The sequence below is a fragment of the Aphelocoma coerulescens genome, chromosome 2 (assembly GCF_041296385.1).
Source record: "Aphelocoma coerulescens isolate FSJ_1873_10779 chromosome 2, UR_Acoe_1.0, whole genome shotgun sequence".
Lineage (NCBI taxonomy): Eukaryota > Metazoa > Chordata > Aves > Passeriformes > Corvidae > Aphelocoma > Aphelocoma coerulescens.
Window position 1 is genome coordinate 105,060,435 of NC_091015.1, and position 25,276 is coordinate 105,085,710.

The following is a 25,276-nucleotide window of genomic DNA, read 5'->3' on the forward strand; positions in this document are numbered from 1 at the left end:
TAATTTTGAATATTTTAAAGACACAAAGGATACTAAAGTAAACTTTATGCTATACTGTGTAGCTACCAAGACAATGTATTCTATTGCAGGTCCCAGTCATGAAGATCCATATTTTTAAATGTGGATTCTCTAACTCCATCAGAGCTATCTTTGAAAGTAAAAAAATCACTTAAATCACATCTGAAGAGGGGTTTGTATGACTGGACACTTACATACACTCCTCTGTTCTGTCAGTTCAAAGCTTAATGTAACTTTTCTTTCCCTTGATTCTTTCTAAAGCAGATAGCTTTTAAATCAAGCTGGCTTCACAGGGAAACACATGAAGACATCAGCCATCAGCTGTTATAGGTAATTTAACATGAAGGTGGTCAAGCAGCAGCTTGATGCACTCAGGACATTAAGCTGGATTACAAAATGAATTTGGAAGGAACAACAAACCCAACACCCTCCAGATTAGCACTTGATCACATACTTGGCAAACAAGTAGGCAACTTAAAATCCTAGATGCAATCTCAGCTCTATCTTTTCACTAATCTTTTAGTTATAACCACTACGTTTGAATTTTTAACTGGTATCTTTTATTACACTCTAAGAAAGTAAAGAAGGGAAGCCTTTTCCTATAGGAATATTTGAAAAAAGTCACTATGTAGTGAAATTGTTACTGATTAAAAACCAATTCAATTACAGATGAACCATATCCATAAGGTTATTTTTCCTCTCTCTTACAACACTTAACTTGATTTTCCACTTTCCAAACTTCCAATCTATTAACAATAAAACAAGATTTGTAGATATTTTTTAGATGCAACTGTGCAATTTTTATACATATTTTAGGAGAATTGTATTTAAAGACTGATCCACCTAGAAATACTGGGGATCTCTTTTGTTCTGCACATGCAGTAGTGCTTATCAACAGACATTTGGAATGCTTCTAGTTATATTTTGAGTAATCTAGATTTATACATCAGAACATATATTAATGCCAGAGGGAAACAAAAATGCATACTATCTGAATGGTTGTGGTAAACCACAGTGAAGATATTTTCTTCACATTTGAGCATCATTAGTACATTTCTACAAAGTAAAGATAACAGCAGTCTCCTTTCTGGCAAAATAGAGGCTTTTAATCTCACTCATTAAAAGCAATTTAATTAAAACTGTTTATTCAATTTTCTATCAAAAATTACTAAAGAGAGCCTTGACACTACTTAATTAGGAACTAGTTATACTTTCATTTGTGTTTCTCAAGAAAAAATAAGAACAGAAAGGAAGAGAGATCTGAGTGGTTTAGAGTAGAGAACAAAAGAGAAATGATGGGGGTTAAGTATGCAAGTCTCAAATTTAGCACTGAAATGTGGGGTGGCAAACCCCTTAAGTTATTTTAAATGTTGAAATATTCAAATTTATATGGCATGCTGTTCATAATCTTATAATTATGAGAAGGTCATCTACTTTAAAAAGAGACATTATAAATTTCTGCTAATAGTAATTATCTTCATGTTCAGGTGACTAATTCAAACTCCACAACCCAAATCACTTTTAAAAAACCATTATTTATATGTCAATGAAAGACAAAGAAAAGAGATGCAAATGTGCTGTCTCTTTATGATTATAGGAGACTTTTTTTTTAAAACTAGGCCTTTAGAATACAGGTAGCCACCAGGTTCTGTGTAATCACCATTTTAAAACATAACGTTACATTTCTCCCACTTTCTTTCTTCTTGCTGTATTTGTATCAAATATAAAAGTTCCAGTCTATTCCAACAGCAGCAGAATTGCCTTTTCATCCTTTGTCCATACACATCTGCTATCAACTCCATATAAATGAGAAAGATCTTTAATATTTCAAACAAGACTAGTGTGAGTAAATACTTCCATAAGTTCATGGTTCAGAAGCATAAACTGTTGAAGTTGCAAGGTCTTGGTTAAGAAACAGAACTTTCACACTAGAAAAGCTGCTTACGCTGAAGCCCAAGATTACAGCACTCCTTTGAGATACAAGATGACGATTCTCTTGCAGCAACTGAACATTTAACATTTAAATCGAAGGTAGTGCCTTGGCTCAATTACAAAATAACACCTTCAGACAAGCAATACCTCTCCTCACTGTTCTCCATGTGATTGGGGAAAGCATCAAAGCCGAGCAGCAACTTTATAGCATCAAGGTAGCCATTGTTACAGAGCCAGTGCAGGGCAGTTCTGCCCTGTAAAACAATAGAACAGAACAAAAATAAGCATTGCCCCCAAACTCTACCACGCCACAATAAAAGTCATAAATCATGGTGTAATTCAATGCTTTTCTGGACATGAAGAACAAACTGGTTCTTCTAAATAAACTTCCTTGTGAAAATAAGAAGAACACAACACTTAAAAATGAATTCTTTTTTTTTTTTAACAAGATTTCAACACTAGTGTTTTTCCACCTAAAACAGCTGAAAAGCAGAATTAGAAGACTAACAGTTTCTTTCATTGCAAAAGATGTACAGCATGCTCTGTAGAACCCATAATGAAAACCAGGTTTCCATTACCTGGAATTATCTATGCCCTGCAACAAATAGCTACAGAAAATTTCAATGAATTGGGTGAAGCTCTTTTGACTGATGAGGTTCTCCCGACTTCTGAGAAATTATATCATGTAACAAAGAAATCTGTTACAGGTTGCACAATTATTCTGGCTCCTAATTTCAATTACTGCATGAATAATGACACAAAAGAACACATAAACCAATCCGTGGGGTTCTTCTTTTTTTTTTTTTTTTACCTGGAAGAGTGATACATATGTGGGTACTTAATGTGGGAAGGTAACTGAAGCAGTTATTGTGCAATCTCACTTGCAGTATCTTATTTTCTAACTTTCTCTATTTCTGTGCTGGAGGAACATACTACAGACTATAAAATCACATTCCCATGTCAGCTGTTAATAATGAATTATAGAAATTAAGAAATCAGATGATTAATATGACTCCTCATACGATCCTACTTTGATAAGGAAAAATCAAAAGTGATCTGGAAAAATAGGAATCTTCGATTCCTGCTGCATATTAAAATACTACTTTTCTTTCAAGATCTTAGAAGTGAAAGCACAGGTAAAATGATGTCAGGATGCATTTCCTTTTGTGACAAACTGCAGCAAAGATGCTTCTATGTCCTGGAAAAGAGAATGACCTTGAAGAAAAGGAGAATGTTTTGATTTATGGTTATTCTCAAGTTAATTATATACCTCAGTGAAGTACAACAACATACCTCTTTATCCTGAATATTTGGATCTGCATTGTTTTCCAGCAACACTACCATGCAGTTAATGTAACCTCCATAAGCAGCACACTGCAGAGGTGTTCTACCTGCATAATCTTGCACATTAGGGTTGATTTTATTTTCTATCAGGATTTGGCACACGTCAGCATTTCCTCCCAGGGCTGCCCAGTGAAGGGGTGAATGGCCATCTTGGTCAACCAAATCTACTCTTGCTCCTCCTGTAATGACAAATACATTTTTGGGCACAAAAAGAAAATACTGTTGAATGCTAAGAAAATAGTAATTTTATTTTCAACTAGAACTTATTTGGTAAACTGACAATTTAGTGAAGTATTTTGGAAAGCAACTTCAATTTTGTTACTCAAATCCTAAAACTTAAAATTAATTGGGAATGAATGGTTAGGCATCTAACTTTTTTACAATCTTCTGATTATCCTCTAAGTTGCTTTAGAATATCCAGACTTATCAAATGCCCATGAAAAACCTATTTTATTTGTTTCAGGTCTATGATTTTTAGTAGAACTTTTCTTTCTTAACAACAAAATAACTTCTAAAAATTAGATTACAGATTAAATTTCTTTTTACTTCTCTAAAGCAGGCAAGAGAAAATATTCACAATGTAAGAATAACTTATAAAATAAGCTCATTTTTTTAAACTCAAGCATGCCAAGACTCTTATGCAGATAATTAATTTCTCTCTATATTCTTGTAAGATATAAAAATTCTATACAAAAGCAAAACTCCACAAATGCAAGAACTTGAACCAACCAGCAACAATGACTCTCTATATTATAAAATATTTAATTAAACATAACTCAGATTCTGATAGCCAAGCTTCTTGCATCTACAAAAGCTAAATGGCACAGGGAGTGGGAGGAAAAGCTTAACAGGAGGTTAAAATATGCCCAGCAGATCATGGAGGCAAGAATGCTTTTCAGTAAGAAAGGCTGGTTGATGGAAAACTTGCAAAATTTAGCCTGGATACTTCATCTTTCCATAAGTGGGGTAATGTCTCAAGTAGGAAAGAGTTGTTTCTGGGTAGCTAAAATGACAGAATTTTGCATCTAAGATGCCACTGTTATTTCACTGTACTTCTTACCCTTCATCAGATATTTTACAATTATCTAACACTGTGAATTTTGTTAAATCCTGTTTCTGTCTACAAACAAAATACTGCTTTTACAAAGCAACCAGAGGAAAATATTAATGATGTAGGACTTTTGATAGCTATGTACATTACAAAAAAAGATTCACTTAAAAAGTCTTCAAAGAACCCTAAAAATGTTTTTATCACAAAAGTGAATAAAGCTTCATTTGGTCTTATTTACTGGAGGGAAAAAAACAAACAAAAACAAAAGAAAGAAAAGATTTGATGGGGGAAGAGTTAGTTTGAGAGTCTAGAATGTACTTGCAAAGGCTTAAGCAGAAATGAGCTGTGAAAAGAATAATCCCAGTTTTGAAAGTTTTGCATTTAACACTTCTAGCCATTTTGCACAACAGTAATAATATTTTAGATTCACTATTTCACAAGGGGAGATTGCAGACAAAACATGCTTTAGGGAAGCAACTTCCTACTCCACCTCTTGCTCAGCTGCTTATTTCCCATTCTCATAGGAAGCAGCACCAGAACTCTGAACAGGTTTGTGAAGCCCCAAGAGCTGACCTTTAATGAGTGTTTGAATCACTTCCTTGTGTCCCATCTCACAGGCTCGGAAAAGTGGGGTGTGTTTCATGACATCCAGAGCATCTACCTGTGCTTTATGCTCCAGCAGCAGTTTCACTGTGCTGACGTGGCCAGAAAGGGCAGCAGCATGTAATGCTGGAAGAATAAAGTAGTAGGAAAGAGAAACCACAATGCCATGAGCTTTAGAGTTTCACAATTAAAGCAGTCAAAATAAAAATTAATTACAACTATTTTGGTGAAAAAAGTACTTTTCAACCACAAGAAACTGAAGAATCCTAACAAGTGATGATGTAACAACATTCTCTTGCCATACAAACAACAAACAGAAAAACTCTTAGCCCTGAAACGTTTCTATCTTGCACAAATAGAAATTTTACGTTTAACACCACCAAGATTGGCTTACAGTGAGGATTTGTGGAAGAATAGCAGCTTCTGATTAAGAGAACATAACATGATTTACTTCTCCCTCTGTTTTGTGGCATTTCTGAGATTGCTCATCACCAGTGAAAGAAAGCTTTCATTATTTCTTCAATGCTTTCCTGAAAAAGACTTTTTTTTTTCTTTCAAATAAGCAAAGTTGTCTCAATTAAAGCTAACTTCAGATAACTACCCAGCTGTTGCTGCTCCTCCCTGACTCCCTTTTTTTTTGTTTCAGAATTACTTGGAGAAAATTTTACACTAAATTATGTAGCAAGACCATTATATCTTGCACAGTATCTCCGGCTCCCTGTTTTCTTCAAGAAAAAGAAAAATATTACAGAAGTACCAGATGCTGCTACTTCAGATACTTCAGAACTCAGGTAAAGATGTGGTGCCCTGTAACTGGAGTTGCTATTGCCTAACACAGCATCCTGCAGGCACTGTCAGCCAGAGCTGAGGATGACCAGTTCATGGCTCTTTTTGAAGGAAAGGAGAACTACACACAGCAATGAGATTTCAAACCAATGGAGGACACATGTATTGGTGATTTCACTCACAGTTTGATTTCAATATGCTTTGGATTATTTCCTATGGCCAGCAGTCAAATCAGACATCTACATTCTCATACTGCCTTAAATGTAGAATATTTTACAGATAACAAAATCAAAATAATTTAGAATAAAAACACAAACCAACGCAGTTCATAAGTGTGCATTTAATAAAGTGAATTCATATTTTCCCATGACATTTCAGAAATACTCATGCTTGGTGAGAACTGAATCTCCTCATGCCAGCAAAATGTGGGGCTGTAAACACTACTCACACGTCTGTATTTGTTTAATGTTAAAACAGGGTCAGGATCTAGCAGAGGCATTATACAGAAATGCACACCACAAAGGCCAGCATTAGAAGGAGCAGCTTCTTGAACCACAGCCAGAATATAAAACCAGTATTTTTGTATTTGCCAGCTACTGTTTACAACCAGTACCAGCTTATGAGACAGTAGCCCAGCACAACCTGTTTCACAGGCCCTACTAAAACGCTCAGGTTGTTCGTGCTGTCATTGATCCGAATCCAGCTGGTGTGCGCTGCCTTAGTTACAAAATAAGTGATAGTTACATTGTGACACAGACAAAGCACCAGGGTCAGAGCCAGAGACGCTCTGAGAAGTGAAAATTGAAATCATGCCTCTGAGAGGACGCTGATTTAAGGGTAGCAGCCTAAAAGCGCAGCGGTGCTCATTGCACTCGTGAAAAGTAAGTGCCTGTGCAGCAGCTTTGCGAGTGGGTGGCTATCAGTGGGAATTGGACACGAATGAGATGCCTGCTGCTACATACTTTTGGACGGGCCTGGTTTTCATGGTCTGACCTCACAGTAAACTCTAGGTTCTGGTTTTTGTCCTGAGTCCCTTATGAAACCAAAGGCAATAAACCACTCCATCAGATGACACATGGGGTGTGTGTAACAATACAATAGAAAAAGAGCTGCTGTGTCAGCTTGGCCAGTTCTTTCCCCCTATCACTCATTCTGACGCAGGCATCTTGTTTCGCACTTTGTGCTCAATATTTTCTTGTAAGCCAAATTTTCTGTGATGGAGTCACGGTGACTGAAGAGATTCTTCAGCCAGCTGGTCACAATGGGCCCTTTGTTCAGCCGACAGACAGAGCCCTCTCCATTGTGCGCAGTGACGGCAGAGCTATAAAGCTGCCCCTGTAATGCTCCTGCAGCGCTGATCTCTGAGAGGAGGGAAATTCCTTTCCCTTGGTGTCATTCTCCTACACAATGCCGAGAGTCTCGATGTTCTAGCGGAGCTCAATGGAGAGCTTGCTCTTTTTAAGTAAATGCAAAAGGCTGCGTTAACGCAACCCTACAACCGAGCTGAACTGAGCCTGCACACAAAAGTCAGAAAAACACAGCCTTGAACTCTGCTCAGCAACTGTATCCCAGGCACGGAGGCATGTGCGCTATTTTCTATTAGTGCATAGTTTCCCGTCCGAATGCAACACTGCTTTTCCCTACGAAAACTTGGGAATGATTAAGAACCTTTGGGGAAAAAAAAAAAAGAAAAATCAGAGAGTGATTTACTGGTGGGCTTCCTTTTATGTTTAGAGCTTGCTATAATAAAGCCCATGCTACTGCACTCGCTGGCACAGCGGTGCAGCTCGGGCTGCCCGACAGCACCGCTCCCCATTTCGAGACTGTTCCTGTGTTCCACGCAACGGCACTTGCAAGCAAATGGAAAACCCATCCATTTCCTTGGATTAAAAGCCCTACAACGAAATCAAGATTAAAAGGTGATTACATACCACTGCTATGAAAGGTTTAAGACCGAAAGATAGCAAACCCAACCACCTGAATTATTCAAGCATGAAATCCACACCTGAGTAATTTCAGAAACACAGTGTGTGATTACTGATTACTGCCTGCAAAGAAAAAAACCCTTTGTAAGGAGGTTTGCACAGTAACTACAACATTGCTGCACCTTAAGGTCTGAAACAAATACTGAGAGGTATTTAAAAGGGAACTGTCAGGAAGTAGAAAACATAGGTGAGACTGGTAAAAGATGAAACAAGACTAAAATTGTAGAATACATAGTTTGTGAAGTCATCGGACATGAAGACTGAGATTTTATATGTTGCACTATTTCTTAAACTGAAAAATTTCAAACTATCACAACTTGGAAAGACTGATTTTTTGGTATGTGTGCTAAATTGTAAGAAAAACAAGAATTTAGATATTTAATTAGAATTTTATATTAACCGTATTATGCATTTTGTTAAGATCCAGCATACCACCACAGGAAATTTTAAAAATTCAATTTATAATATGAAAATAATATTGATACAAACTGTGTTTCAAATCCTGAACCGCACAACCCTGACATAGTGTTTATTTACCATTTGTATGTTATTCAAAGTGCACTCTGAAAAAAGAAAAACTGTTAAATTCATATCTCTATTTCTTGATTGGGATAAATCTACACTGCAAGTCCCTTAAATCTAAGCATGCAGTTTAGCCTAGTTTGCATGTGTGCATAGCCAAAAGATAATGCTTGAGTAAACTGCAAAACAAATACTTTAAAATTTATATAAACAAACATTGCAATACACATTCTTGTTTATTTAAAAAACATCATTTTCAGGAGAAATGCCCATTATTGTATTATTCATGAGTGTGTTGTCTGACTATCAGCTTAGCTATGATTTTACTCCTTATTATACATAGATAAATATATTTTTACACTTAACTTCTAACTCTGTGACCTAGCTATATGTGGCAGTGGGTAGTGTCTGATCTCCCTAAACATAGCTTACCCTGAAGCCCTGCTATCAAATATCCCCAAATTTACACCAAATATATCCACATTCTCCTGTTTTTTTCATTCAGATGCCACCAGCATACAATACAACTCAAATGCTTTGCCTACATTTCCAACACTCTTGAATACATAAACACTTCAACACCTGTCTCTCCCACCTGTCAGAACTGTTATTCTGTTTTTGTTGAAAGCACTACACAGGTACAATATTTCTACCAAAAATTCTTTTTTTTTTTTTTTTCTTAAAGAAGGTAAATTCATAGTTGCTACAGGAAATTTTGAATTTCCTCACTTACATGTTTGAATCCTGAAACAATGTGTCACCTACTTATCTTTTGTTTCAGGTAGATAACAGGAAGATAAACTTGGGGAATATCAAGTTTGACCTCTTTTTTGGACAACAGGATGATAATTTAGCTACCTCAGTGGTAAGTTTGGTCTATATTTATTTATGTACTGTCAAATACATTTTTGAACAGGCATTTTCAGGAAGAGCTTTTTATGCGACTATATTTCATTTTATTCTTCAAAATACAGAACAGCTCTTCCTTTCCCAGGATTACAGAACTAACTAAATAGCATTGGAGTACCTTTCTTCTTGCTAGGTTTCAAACGAGCTGTTCCAATCTGTGCAGAAAAAGTTTGTTTCTTTCCCACAATAAGGCAAAGAATTGACTCACACATATAATTAAACTAATGCAGAAATGTTTTCAGGGTAAAAGTACACATTCAGAAAAAGATTAATATAGCTTCTTACAATGTTTTTATTTAGTGGAAATCACACTGATTGGAAAGATCCAGTGGCTCTTTCCTGTAAAGCATCTTACCTGTGCCAGCGTATTTGTCTGTCATATTGATATCAATGTCCAATTTTAGAGTCAGCATAGTCCTAATGACATCATCACTGCCTTTGCCAGCTGCCCACATGAAGGATGTTCTTCCCTCAAGATCTGAGTCATCTTTTACAGAAGGATGTTTCAAAAATACTTCAACTGTTTCCTGAAAAGACATACTGTTGAAGATTAAAAGGCATCTGCAACAACAAGAAACTATTGTCTCATGCAGCTGTTTATGAAGCAAATCAAAGCTTCATTTTTCCTTTTTATGTTTATAAAGAGTAATAGCTCAACAGGAACAGTGTATGTTCTGATATGCCTTTTCCCTCGCCAATGATCATAGTGCATCCTTAACTATGAGTTTAACACTGTCACTTATTTAACATTTTTAGTGTCAAACACGATGTGTTCATCACAAGGAAGCAAAAGACACTGTAGTCTCTGTGAAGAAAGCAATGGGAAAAATATTATGGGTTTATCAAAACATGACTGGAATACTGTGATGAAAAAATCACAGAATCAGTTGGGTTGGAAAAGATCTTGGAGATCAGGTCCAACCTGTGACCCAACACCACCATGTCAACCAGACCATGACACAAAGTGCCACGCCCCATCTTTCCTTAAACACCTCCAGGGACCATGACCCCATTACCTCCCTGGGAAGACCATTCCAACATTCCATCAGCCTTTCTGTGAAGAAATTCCTTCTAATGTCCAATCTGAACCTACCTGGAAAATAATGTTCTTTCAAAATATTTTCCCAACATATTTTTTTCTCTCCAGTTATAAATACAACTGCACATGCAAATATTTCACTTTGCCAATCTCTAATATTTTGACTTAAAAAGAAAGGGTCAACATAGACATATTTCCTAATGTTTAATAACATCAACAGGTTACTGATTACTGAAATATTATAATCAGAAGATATTGAGGAAATCTTTACACCTGAGTCCAGTCTTTCCACTGTAACTGTTACACTCAAATCTATACTTAAAGCAAAAAAGAATTATTTCTTCAAATGCTATGTTTGTCTTAAGCTGTCAGCAAGCAGGTCCACCTGTTTAACCTGCTGCTAGATTCTTAATGAGTCACCCAGGAAAGGAAGAGAGAAAATTACAACTGTTAGAAAAAGAATAAAGGGAAGATTTTCCCTTTTTTATCTAATGCCTTAAAAGGCTGTGTATGTAACAGCTGGGAAACATCTGATATGAGTCACTGGTAGGCTAGCCAATAAAAACCTGAAAAAAACCCCAGGCTTCATTATTTTATTTTATATTTATATTTTATTCTTAACACTATTTTAGCCTTTCCTCTGTGTGAGCCCACAATAGCTCTATCATTGCTCTGGGTAGGACAGGAATTTCTTGGCTATAATGAAAAAAATTCTTTTAATCATGAAGGTGTTTGAATGCTTAAGTACCATTGATTAATTTGGATTTTTTTTCACTATTACTTACTATTTCATCCCTCTAAAGAAATAGGAAATTTCTCATTTATCTTATGTTACTGATCTAAGAGCCTTGAAGTTTTATGAATTTAGGTCTGAACTATCAGTTTATTGTGAAAAAGTCCAGCCAGAAGCAAGGAGAGATGGAAGCATAAAGCTTTCCACACAAACCCAGCGTGAGTTTACAGCTCAGTGTACTCACACTGACCACCACCACACCTCAGACACAAACAGCCTCTCATTAGGCCAGAAACTCAGTACCCTCCCAGGGCTCTGCACTGCTGGGAATCCTGCAAAGTGAAAAGCACTGCAAAGGCTGCACTTCTTCAATACTGACGAACACATTCTAAAAAATACAAATATTTTATTTTTCCATTAAGTTTTGGCAAAGCAATGCTTCTTTCAATGACTCTTTTCTACAGCTTTTAATTGGAAAAAATAGAAGAAAATCCCACAGTGCTATAAGCATTATTTTCCAAAATGCAGTTGCCACAACTTGAAAACAAAACAAAATTAAATTACACCAGGATGATTAAGAAATCAGAAAACAGAAGTATCAATCAGTTTAATTCTACATGTATTTTGTTATGAAAGATCACGTGTATTCTAACACTACTAAAAAAAGTGGAGGAAACAATATAAAACAAACTGAAAAATAACAGCAAAGGAGAGAGTTAAACCTGGAACATTTAATTCTATGCTATCAGGAAACTCTGAAAAATACTATATTTGAATATTTAAAAATAAGGCAAGGGTATCCACATTTCATTTACTAGATCAATCTATATAAGTACATGAAAGGAAAGTACATTGTTTTGGACACCTCTGGAAAAATTCAGAAAAAAAAAATTAGTCCTGCATACTAAAATCAATATGAAGACAGCATCTTAGCTCAGTTGGTGAGAGCATGGCATTAATAACATCGGGGTTCAATCCCTGTTTGTGCCATTCACTTAAGAGCTGGACTTAATGATCCTTGAGGGTCCCTTCCCACTCAGAATATTCAGTGATCTAGAAATAAAGATTCTTTGATCTTCTTTCACATATGAAGTTCAAAAATTTAAATAGAGATGTTTCTTTGGACCTCCTGTGGGATACCCAAGACATCTAAATTTGGGTGGTTATATTAGGTAACTTCTCTTCTTCTAGAACTTTTCCTGTCTATAGTAAGTGGGGATAAGTTAGTCTTAGGGAACAAATTCTTCACATAAATTAAGTGCTGGCTAAATCTCTTCAGTCATTAAAAAAACCCCATATGTCATATTACAGTAAGTAATCCACAGAAAAACAGAGCAAAGAACAAGATATCACAGCAAATAAAACTGAAAGCCATGCAAATATTTACATTAAACACAAAAGAACAAAGTTTCTTCTGTTAGGGACTAAGAAACATCACATTTTAACTGAGAAACAGACCACACCCATCCAAAGTTGGGCAGACTGAATAGAACAACAATGTGGGTCTCAAACCATGAGTACAGAGATGCTACTGCCAGAACAAACATGGATGTATCTCCATTCAGTTGTTTGACCATGTATATGGAATGCAGTGGTGGGAATTACTCAATGATATGCATGTAAAGGAGGAAAAAAGCAAATAGTGGTGCTCAGAAACAACTGGATTGGTGAAAACAGACTCCAGTCATAATTTAGGAAGGGACTCTTGAGTACATCACCAGCTAAAAGAAGCTTGCAGATCTCAATTAAATTCTCCTGTGTGATTCTTCTTGTAAAATGGGAAACAGTACATTCATTTTAAGTACACAAGATTACAAAAGAATGTCTGATTCTACCACATACTTTATGTCCTCTTAAAACATAGCTGATATCACAGTTTGGCTGGCTGATGGGATCAAAAGGCAGCAACGTAATGAAGATGCTTCATTCAACTGAATCAAGCCCGGGGAAAGAAAGCCAGTATGAAAAATCCTTTTAGGAATACATCCATATAGAAAAGAAAAAAGCAAGATAAAAGAATGTGGAGATAATCACTAGATGGTAAACAAAAGCTTTTTTTTTTCTCTGAGTCTAACTCAAACATGAAAGAAAGGCTTTTACAATACAAATATTTTAGAGTTAGCCCCAAATCGTACACAGCCTATAATGGACAAAAATCAGCACAACAAAAAATTCTCAAAAAACCTGAAGATTATACAGAGAGATATGCTTCAACAAAAGTCTGAATTTAAAAAATATCTGGATGGTCTTACTAAGACCACCTTCAAATATATCCCACCAAACCCCCAAAACTCACACTCACAAGGAAGCAAAGACATTGGCCAGTTCCCTCTTTCAATAGTACTTCTAGATTTGTTAACTTGAATTGTTCTCAAGGGCATTACATTTTTCCTTTTTTATTTTCCTTGCTAACATGTAGGTACACAAGAAAGACCCAAATTACTATCCCTGCTAAGAAAATGTTGCAATGTGGACTACATAACTACTACATTAATTAGGCACTAAATAACCCTTTCTGTAAAGGAAGGGTATGAAAACTATGAGAGGCAAAGGAGCTTAAGAAAAGCTTTCTTAATTTTCAGTGCTTGAGAACTACTTCTTCAACATCTGTGACCAGCAATCACTGAAGTGCTGAATTTTATACTTGGCTCTACTGTATCTGATCTTGCTCAGGGAAAAAAATTACCTATTATACCAAAGTGTAAGAATTAAGCTGTCTGAGAAACCAATGCTCTTTGTTGCCTGAGTTTAAAAAATATTTTTAAAAATTTCAAAAATATAGTGTTCTTGAAGAATTATGACTAAAGGCACTCAACTCTTTAGCTATGCTTCATAAGACAACAGTTCATTCATAATTCCAAATATTCATAAATTAATCACCTTCTTGAATGCAAAGACTGGTTTGACGGGTCCTGCAGCAGCTGTGCAAATACTCCTACAGGTCGTCTTACTCTAGATACCTTATAACTGCTTAGACTTCATTACAATGAGCCCTAAAACCTGAAAGCACTGTGAAATAGTAGGTGCCATTTCGCTTTCTATTGAAGTCCCCGAATGACTATTGTGTGTTCTGATGCAAACACATGGCTCAAAGGGCCTTTCTTTGCAAAGAAAGTTAGTGTTTTTAAATCTGTTTTTTAATACTTTGAAATTAAGCACATTTGTATCACATAACATAGGAAATCTCTGAATTAACTCATGTCAACAACACTGTGTCTATATGATATCAAAAACAATGCAAACACTCTGCTAAACTATAAATTCTAAAATTTATAATATAAAGTTTATTCTGAACTAAAATTTCAGCAAAATAATTTTACTTCACATTTAGGGCATGTTCTACTTACAGCAAAGTTGCTTTGTGCTGCATAATGTAGGGGTGTTGCACCTTGACTGTCAGATGGGATAGTTCCAAACTTATTTCTTTCTAGTAAGAGATGAACAATCTGTGCATGACCTGAAAAAAATAATAAAACCAAATTTTTATCAAAACCTAAAGTCAATAAAAAGCTTAGTTAAAAAAAAAGAAAAAAAAACCCTAAACTCAAATGAAAGAGAAGAAAATGAACAGACTCTAACAAACAGTATTTGTGTGGTAGCCATGATAGTCTAAATGTAAGAGAGAAACATAAGACTTGATACTTGAACTATTAAGTTTGGCATATACTTTCTTCCCAATAGTGCTCCAGTGCCATACTCTGTCTCTGTATTGTTATTTTTGGAGGGCATCTATAAATCTGAATGACTTATAAATACAAAATTTCTTGTAACAGAAATCACTAGAGCTTTTCCCTAAATAAAGAAACCAGCAGTAACTGGACAGATAACTGTGATACTAACTTTGTAAAGAATTGGTTGAATATTTCCAGAAAAAGCTTATATTAATTCAATTGAGATGCTGCATTTGAGTGACAGGTCAGTCAGAAACAATGAAGTGAGCATCAGGTGACGATGATGAGCATTTGTCCATCTGCATACAAATACAAGCTAAACCAATGCTGATGATTTCATGATACATCATATTGTTTTACAGAAATCAAGTGTAAATTCTTCACTTGGGTTTTATTTAACCAAAATTTCAACTGAAAATGTATAGCAGAATCAGAGACTAGTCTACTACCAGCTGCTATAAACAACAAGCTCACACACAACTCCTTCCATAAAAACAGATTAAAATATTTTGAGATTAAAATCACAACACTTTGGGGGGGAAGGGTAAACCTTATATTCACTTCACAGACAGGAAAACAAAGACAAATACAGTATATTGCCACTAAAGTCAACCAGTTCATTCATATGCTTGCTTCTGTAGGCATATGCAGCTCACAGAATATTTAATGATTTGGTATTTTAAGCAGTACTATAAAACCACTCTGATTTTACAGGTGAAAACTCCCACTACCTCATATGTCAGAAAAGCAATCAATTTTGCAGCTTGTTACTTTTGCACAGTTGTCTTGAATTATTTCAGAATAAATGAAAGGTAGGGAAACCTTCCTGCTAGCAGTAGACTATTTTTAATGAAAACACCAACAATTACAGAATGCAGCTGTGCTACAGTTGTGGTCTGTAGCTCTTAAAAACCTAAGACATGGAGGACTAGGCAAGCCCTCTTTTGTGAAATGGCACTTTGAGACTTTATATGTACAGAAGTATCAGAAATGAGAGAAAATGGTAACTTGGGTCAAAAAGGATGAAGAGTTATGTGAGCGTTTTTTCTTTCTAGGGGCCTTAGGGTGTACAGGAAGGCTCCTCTTTCCTGTTAAACATTAAGAGAACCCTGGATGCAGAATTGTTCTGCATTATTCTGTCCCTTCCTACCAGAAGAAAAACACCAAAAAGAGGAGATATAATGTTGCTATGCTATTCCCACCTCAAGACTATAAGAAGTAAATTGAGGTGCACTGGAAAAAGTTGGTTTGGAGTGGAATCCTAGCAGAAAAACCACAGGGGTACTGAGCCTGAAAAAAAAGATTCCTGAACTTTCAGGACAGACAAAGAGGGAACTTAACGCTGTAATCATGCCAGGAGGTTTAGCTAAATTATATATGAGGATAAGGCTTGAGGGAGCTGAAAAAAAACCTTTGTATTGGGTGCAACAGTAAATTGGTGCAGAGGTGGATCTCACTTGGCCATTAATGTAAACATTAAAACTCATTTCTTGAGGTCGGGAACTGTCATTTCTGTAGTACTTTTATTTAGCAGAGATGTAACTTGGCTGAGACTTTTATCTACACAAAAGAAAAGGTAAGAGGAGCAACAACACCCTTAAGATGCAGTCACATACAATCCATCGCATCTAAGAAAACTTGTGGCAGTATCCCTGCACTGCTTTAAATCTCCTACTATTAACCTATATAGCAACATCTTACTCTCTTTAAGATCTACATAGGACACACAGTATTCAACTTGAAAACAGAACCCTAAAAATTAATAATGATTTACTAACCAGAAAATCCCAAAGAGCATATGCCACTTAGAGACCTCATCAAGTTCACAAAATAGTCTGGAGATCCTGGCACATCTTCCCCCTTTATTCTACATTGATTAGACAATCCATTTTCCCAACAGACAAAACTCCTCCCTTAAATACAATAAATTTCAAAACACAATAAATTTTGCTTCTTGGACAGAATCAAGTGATAATGACTATTTCTTTGGAAAGCCGATCCTACGTCACTTTAAATGCTTCACAATTTCTCTGTAAAATTCAATATCCCTACATATATGAAAATTTGAGAACACCCTTCTCTTTTTTTTGTTAATAAACATAACCAAATAACATGTACATTGTCACTGGAGTTGCAGTAACTCGCTCCAGTGAACATCTGATTCCTTTATTGGCATTCTTTGTCTGCAGTGTCCCAAAGGATCATTGGAATGAAGCCTGTTAAAAGAGGAGAGAGACTGTTTGAAGATTCTTTTATCCAGTGTCTATTTTTTCCTCCTGAATGGAAATAGGAGGTAAATTTTCTAAATCATATTATTTTTGTGGCTGTCATTTTATGGGTTGTGTTTCCCTGCCTTTAGACTATTTATGTTTAATCAGGTTTTAACTTGCTTTGCAAGGATCCAGTTTTTGTAAATCCAAACCAAAATTCACATATGCAAGGTTACAATTTACAGAGCATCTGAGTCTCAGGGTAACAATCTAAACAGTGAAAAACTCTATCCAATTAAAACTTGTCGGATCTGATTAGATTGTCATAACGTGTCCGATGAAGAGCTTATACTAGGAGCAGAAATGCCAACTGTGCCATTTTTTGTTGTTTACTTGTGCTGGCATTATCAGGGTATCTGCATTTTCTTTGTGGGAATCTTTTCAAGTCACTTGCTTAGTTTGTGAGGGGTAGTTTAATAAAAACTAGATAATATGATCATAAATCCACGTAACCTGGCATGCATAAACTGCAGTACATCACAGTAGGCTGAAAGTGAGCACATGACACACGGTGTCACCATCAACCACTCTGCAATGTGAAGCACCTCAGGCACCTCAGGCACCTTGCAATCCCTATGTGACCATCTTACATGTGGACCAAACAAGGGTACTAGCTTAAATCTGTACATGAAACATTAGTCAAGTTCTCTTATTTTTTCAAATAAAAAATAAACAGAACTCCTGACATTTTCTTCATGTGCTCCCATAGATTGTCTTGCATTCATGCTGGGCTGTGCATACCCCATTTCAGACACTGCTATTCCAGAGTGCCAGTGGTTTTTTTAACTGATGATCAAAGCTTCATATGCAAGAACAATCTCAATATGCTCTAATTGTTCTTAAATGATCAGCATATATAACCTGTTGAAGTAATGCATTTAACAATGCTTTGGAGAATCTGAAGCTGAAATAAGCAGTCTACACACAAACTTCTAATCCTGGTTGAGCAGAAACTCTTACTGCTCTAAGAGATTAGTTATCATATTGCCAGGCTGGAATTAAATAAAAATCAGACACAAAGATTAAACAGTACAGTTAATTAATGACTAAGTGACTTCAGCACTGTCCAGTTTACCAAGTAAGGCTGCCCAGTGGAGGGGAGTTCGAAACAAGTTGTCATAAGATGTCACATTGCAACCCTCATAGGAGGTCAGGACATCCACAACTGCTACATTCCCATCTGCAACAGCAAAATGAAGAGGAGTTCGTCCTTCATAGTCTTGCCAGTTAAGCAGAGATTCTGTAGGTGCAGCTTCCTTAAAAAAAAAAAAAAAAAAGGAAACAACAACATTAAAAAATATTTAAATTGAAGATAAAACCTATACAATCTTTACAGATGTTTTTTCAGACAGATAAACTGTCCTTGTTCAGTAGAATGTAGCTCTACAACCCAATACTTTTGTTACAGCATAGGCTACTTTCAAGTATTTCTTATGGAATGCTTTTGTATACTTAATTATTGTACAAGACCTGATTTCTGGTACATACCCCATAATTTTACCAGTCTACTGTGCAAGTGGTTCCTTACACAGATCTTTAAAATATTAACTGCAGCTTTCACGAAAATAACTAGACTCTTACATTATTTACAAGTTGAAAATGACACACATATCTTCAGATTTTCTCCTACAATACTCCATATTTTGCACAAGTTAATTTTATGACTTTTATTATAATATTCTTCTAGCATTTTATACCCCTAAAGTATTTCCAAAGGAGATGTCTACATCTCTAGGTGACAGGATAGAGGTTAGAGAGTATTTCTAATGGACTTAGTTTTGAATTTTAAAAGCCTATTTTAAAGTTTCATGATTAGCCACTTGATCACATAACATAGGCATTAATAGATATAACTTGACTTTTCATCACCTTTTCTTAAAAAATATGCTAAATTACTTTCACATAAGGTCCCTAGCTATATAGTTTTGTATTATGATAATTTCATCTCTCAAATGTTTTTCTGTACAGAGTTCTCTTCGTGATTTTCTTTTTCAGGCAAAAGAACAGAACAGGTCCAAGTGAAGATCATCTTAGCATTTGAGAGATCTTCAAATGACAAATATCATAAAGGCCCATGAAACACAAACTTTAAACTCCAGTTTTCTGAAAAAAGAGGTATTACTAAAAACAGTGATAAGCAATAACACAGTAGAAACTCAGGATGCAGGACACTAAACATCTAGAGCAGAAGCAGAATGTCAAAACAAGAGTTTAAGTAAACCAGAGGGAGTGAGTCTGCTTTTCTATCTCCAACTATTCAGAACAATTCGCTGAAGTCATGGGAACACTGTGCAAAATTAAAAGGGAATGTAGTCCTGAGATTTTTAACTTCCTACACTAGAGGGGATTTTAACCCATGATAAGTGAGAAAAGCAATCCTCCTGAAAATACAGAGCCACACTACATATTACAATATACTTATGAAAGAGAAGCAAGAGACTGTGATCAGTGCTGATCCCTTTCTCATTAAACTAACTGCAATCTTCACTTTTGACTCCACTAGGTACACAAACTGGTAGAATCACTTGCATTTGCATTATCTGGAGTAACTACTACACAGAAAACAAATATCTAACATTGAGAACAATAAATCGAGAAGAAGAAAGTCACGAAATTCCAGAATTATGGTTTCTATCCAAATATTAATTGACCAAAGTTACATTCTATATTTTCTATGTAATGGATTAAAAAGCCCTCAAAACCCCCCAAACATTTTGAGTTATATTTCACTGTATTTTCTAAGGGCAGTCTGGCTAAGTTACTACAGCTGTAGTAACTTCATCTCTGCAATGCCCTGATTCTTTGTTTTTTACTGTTTCCTTTCTTACAGTGTCAACTTAAACCTCCTAATATTTGATTAATGTAAGTTTTCTAGGTCTAAAGAATTACATACTTTGCATACTGCATGTAAATCCCAGAATCACAGAATGGTTGGTGTTGGAAGGGATCTCTGGAGATCATCTAGTCCAACACCCTACTAAAGCAGGTTCAGCTACAGCAGGTTGCACAGAATTAAGTCCAGGTGGGTTTCAAATATCTCCTGAGAAGAAGACTCCACAACCTCTCTAAGCAGCTTGTTCCAATGCTCAGTCACCTTTAATCTCAGTAAAGATGTTTTCCTTCATATTCAGATGGAAGTTCCATATTTCAGTTTGTGCCCATTGCCCCTTATCCTGTTGCTGAGCGCCACTGACAAGTGTCTGGCTTCATCCTCTTGACATCCACACTTAAGGTATTTCTATGCATTGATAAGATCCCCTCTCAGTCATCTCTTCTCCAGGCTGAATGGTCCCAGCTCTCCCCCAGCCTTTCCTCATAAAAGAGATGCTCCAGTCCCTTTCTCATCTTCATAGCACTTAGCTGGACCCTCCCCAGTAACTACCGGTCTTTCTAGAACTGGGGACCCTAGAACTGGACACAGCACTCCAGATGTGGCCTCACTGGGATTGTGTAGAAGGACAGGATCACCTCCCTCAACCTGCTGGGAATGCTCTTCCTAATGCATCCCAGGGTACCAATGGCCTTCTTGGTCCGCAGGGCACACTGCTGGCTCATGGGCAGCCTGTTGTGCCCCAGGAGCCCCAGGTCCATCTATTGGTGCACAGTGTGATTCCTCCCACAGTGCAGGACTCTATTTGCCTTTGTTGAGCTTAGATTAGACTCTGCCCTCCTGTCCAGGTCTCATTGACTGGCAGCACACCACGATGTTGTATCAGCCACTTGTCACAGCTTTATAACATCAGCAAAGCTGCTGGGGGTACAGTCTTTCCCTTCATCCAGGTTATTGATGAATAAATGGAAAAAGACTGGGCCCAGTACTGACCTCTGGGGAACACTTCTAGATACAGGCCTGTAACCAGACTCTGTGCCACTGATCACAACCCTCTGAGCTCTGCCATTCAGCCAGTCCTCAAATCACCCACTGCCCACTCGGACAACCCACCTTCCTTGAGCTCTCCTTGAGAACGTTATGGGAGACAGTGTCAAAAGCCTTGCTGAAGTCTAGGTAGACAACCCCCACTGATCTTCCCTCATTTACCCTGCCAGTCCTGCCATCATAGGAGGTATCTTATTGGTCGAGCATGATTTCCCCTTGGTGAGTCCATGTTCACTACTAATAGCCTCCTTTTCCTTTACATGCTTAGAGATGACATCCAGGAAGAGCTGTTCCATCACCTTTTCAGGGATTGAGGCGATACCTGTAGTTTCTTGGGTTGTCCTTCTGGCCCTTTCTCAAGACACTGGAGTGACACTGGCTTTCCTCCAGTCCTCAGGCACCTTTTCTGCTCTCCATGATGTTTCAAAGATGATGGACAGTCTATTAGCAATAACATCTGCCAATTCTAATTAAATGCTAATTAAATTGCCTGTCTCAGACAAATCTTCATCAGTTTTAGATTAGGTATCAGTACAGTCAGCCATGTTTTGTTAGAATCAAAAACTAACATACTTGAAACATACTGGAGATCACTAATACGTGTAGTCACTAGTACAATAACAGATGCTCTATTAAAACCATAAAAAATTGATAAATATGACTCTCAACTAAAAGTACAATCAAAGTTAACATTGTTACATGCACAAACCTCAATAATCAAAGCATGTGTAACACTTCTTTTGATAAGCATTCAAAAGCATTTACCTGAGCCACTACAGTGAAAAGTTGTATGTTCTCCCCTAACTTTAATAATTATCAAGAGAAAGCTAACTGATAATATGCTTCCTTTTTGTCTATTCATAGAGCTCAGCAGGGGGAGCATAGAGCCTACTGCAAAAATTCATTTTATGAGAATCACTTTTAAGTATGGCTAAACATGAATTATGGTAGGCACAGAATTTATCACTAAAATTTTAACAGAGGAAAACGTGTTTGAACAAAATAGACAAACAAGTAAACAAATGCTTCTTCACTTATAATTTGCTGATCTAATTCTGACAGCTAATTTTCAAGCCTTCCAGAAGTAAAACAACATACTAAATAAACGAATCCTAAAACTCCTGGCTTAGAGTCACTGATGTCGCCAAGAAATATCCCCATAGCAAAAAGTGTTATTTTTGCAAAATGGTACAGAATCTTCTAATGACAAAGCCACTATTTATATTCCAGCCTAAAAGTATTTGCATGTTTTGAATTTTTTGGCCACTTAAATTAAAATTTTCTAGGCCTGTTTCTGCCTATATTCACAAGTGTAATTCCTTTAGATTTTAAGTGGATTTAGTTAGCTATAATTAAACTGTCATACTGTATGAATATTGTAAGCACAATATGGAGAAGGAGAAGAAAAAGAAGCTAAGCATTTTTCTGTGGCATGGAATTGCAGGCAATAATGGAAAGTGTGGTGTAAGCAAATGTCATGTCTCTTACCATGAAGAATAAATAAAGAGAAGAGAAACAAAATAGACAGAGAGTACTAAGCAGTTGCTTCCATCATAATAATAGAACCTTATTCTGTTGTTTTCTCCTTAAATCTTCCCAATGTTTTTCATGTAACCAAGCACTGCTGAATCTGGAAAGGTGGAAAAGGAAGTGACCATGAGAGGATCTCCAGATTAGAGTTTCCTTGTACTTCACACATTTACTTTCTAGATATGTGGAGTTCCATTTTGGCTGTATTTCGTGGATTTCAATATCAGATATAACCAATTTGTGCATAACTGTCACCCCTGCACACCTACCTTCTCAGCATTCAGCTGAGCTCTTTTCATAATTGTTTATTTTGGCAATACCAATGGACTATGTACTATACAAACATCAAACAGAAAGATGACCTTAGCTTTAAGAATTTATAAACAGGAGACAATAACTGGCCACATCCAAAGGGCAGAGTACAGAAAAACAAGACAGTATTTTTTGATACCATAGACTGTAGTTTCGATAAAACCAGCAGCTAAACTTTTGTCAAGTTTTTGTAAAGCAGCACTGTAGAATTCCAAGTAGGATACTAGAGAAAAATAATTTCCTGGGGAATTCTTCCACAGTGTTAAAGATAGCATAGGAGAAACAACACCAGTGTTGTTTTTCATAGCTCAGCCAGCAGGCACCAAAGGCTGCCAGTGTAGGCTGACCAGAGGTAGGCATCGATACCTGGCTGCTACCTGGGCAATGGCACAGTGTTTACAGACCCTACCCTGAAAGCAAAGACAAACAGTTTGGTTGAATGTGGTTAAAAATGGGGAGGCAACAGGGACACAGACATTTGCCTTTTATACTGCTATCACCACAAGACACTGTTTTCACAAACTTAAAAATGTAATTATATGTTAAGACACAAGATGATAGAAATTTTCCCTCTATGGGTACGTACATTAGAAATACAACACAGAACACGAAAAACTATAAAGGTAGCCTAGCCATGAAGACCTAGAGAGGAATGAGAATCAAACATGATGCTTGGACAATAGATTTTGAACTGGACAGTATGGCAAAAAGCAGCTAAGAAAGGAGGGGCAGACTGTGAGCTCTGCTAGGTAGATATCTATCAAGACAAGTAAGAAAAACACTTCAATTTGGAGAGAAGATCTTACTACAGGATTAAACCCAGGGGCACCACCACCACCAAAAAAAGGTATTTATACGCAACAACAAATTCAGTCAACAAATTGATTACCTAGTAACAACATTTCTGTATCATCAACTTTACAGCATAGCTAAATTACTTTTTCATTTAAACTTGTAATTAACTTACTCCATTAGCAAGCACATATAGATGTAACTAATTGCAATATAAACAATTAAGCTGATACATGGAAAAGTCTAGATGGAATCAAGAATACACTCTTTTCAGCCCAGCCAAAGTGCCTCTATACTGCTGCACCCAGCATGAGCAACAAAGAGGAGGAGCTGGAAGCCTCCACAAGAAAGCTCTGACCCAGATGCCACTACTGACACTTGGTGGGACGAATCCACGACTGGTGGGTGGCTACAGGCTTCTCAGAAGGGACAGGACAGGAAAGAGGGTCAAAGGAGTTGCTCTATACAATAGATGGATTGGGTGCTATGTGCTGTCCCTGAAGAACAGCCATGAGCATGTTGAAAGGCTGTGGGTAAGAATCAGAAACTGAGGCAATAAAGGGAACCTTGAGGTCAGTGTCTACTACATGCCACCCGACCAAGGGGAGCCTCTTGATGAAGCCTTCTTGTTTTGGCTACAGGAGGCATCATGCTCAAGGCTCTTGTGCTGCTGGGGAACTTCAACCACCTTGACATTTGCCAGAGAAGCAGCATGGTGAGCTACAGGGAATTCAGGAGAGTCCTGGGATGAATGGAAGATAAGACAGGTAATGGACAGCTCTACCAGGGGGGATGTGACACTGAACCTGATGGTCACCAAGCACTGCCCGACCAACCCAGTGGCCTTCTATGATGGAGTGACTACATCAGTGGACACGGGAAGGACGACGGGTTGCATTTTTCTTGACTGCTTTAAAACCTTTGACACAGTCCCCCACAATGTCCTTGTCTACAAATTGGAGAGATTTGATGGGTGGGCTGAAGGAATTGGTTGGACAGCATCCAGAGCACTAGTCACTGTCCTAATGTCCCAGTGGATACTGATGATGTCCCTCAGGGGGCTGTACTGGGACCAGTGAGATTTAATGTACTCATTAATGACACAGGTGAATGAATTGAGTGCACCTTCAGCAAGTCTGCAGATGACACCAAGCTGAGTGGTGCAGCTGACAAGCTTGAGGGATGGGATACCATCCAGAGGGACCTGGCCAAGCTCAAGAAATGGGCCCCTGGGAAACTCATGAAGTTCAATGAAGCCAAATGCAAGGTGCTGCACCTGGGTCAGGGCAACCCCAGTATTAACACAGGCTGGGAGATGAACAGATGGAGAGCAGCCCTGCCAGGAAGGGCTTGGGGGTTCTGGGTAAAGGATGAGAGGCTGGACATGAGCCAGCAATGTGTGCTTGTGACCCAGAAAACCAAATGTGTCCTGGGCTGCATCAAAAGCAGCGTGACCAGCAGGTCAAGGGTGGGAATTCGGCTCCTCTGTTCTGCTCTCCTGAGACTCTACTTGGAGTACTGCATCCAGCTCTGGGCTCCCAGCACAGGGAAGATATCAGCCTGTTGGAGTGAGCCCAGAGGAGGGCCACCAAGATCATTAGAGGGATGGAGCATCTCTCCTATGCAGAAAGGTTGAGAGAGTTGGGGTTGTTCAGCCTGCAGAAGAGAGGCTCCAGGAAGACCTTACAGCAGCCTTCCAGTACCCAAAGGGGGCCTACTAGAAAGATGAAGGACTTTTTACAAGGGCATGTAAGGACTTTTTACAAGGGCATGAAGGACTTTTTACAGGACAAGGGGGAATGATTTTAAACCGAGAGTAGGTTTAGACTGGATATTAGGAAGAAATTCCTTACTGTGAGGGTGGTGAGGCACTGGAACAGGTTGCCCAGAGAAGCTGTGGAT

The 25,276-nt window shown here is 37.4% G+C and overlaps 1 protein-coding gene across 4 annotated transcripts in view; it reads right to left on the reverse strand.

Moving 5' to 3' along the window:
• Positions 1–25,276, reverse strand: part of INVS (inversin) — an 85,492-nt gene that overhangs the window by 18,800 nt on the left and 41,416 nt on the right. For all 4 annotated transcript variants that reach the window (XM_069004263.1, XM_069004262.1, XM_069004264.1 and 1 more), the window contains 6 exons: positions 17,939–18,119; positions 14,270–14,379; positions 9,506–9,677; positions 4,919–5,074; positions 3,244–3,473; positions 2,098–2,204 (listed from right to left, as the gene is read on the reverse strand). In XM_069004263.1, coding sequence (XP_068860364.1) covers positions 2,098–2,204; positions 3,244–3,473; positions 4,919–5,074; positions 9,506–9,677; positions 14,270–14,379; positions 17,939–18,119 — 956 coding nt within the window. The remainder of the gene's footprint in view (positions 1–2,097; positions 2,205–3,243; positions 3,474–4,918; positions 5,075–9,505; positions 9,678–14,269; positions 14,380–17,938; positions 18,120–25,276) is intronic.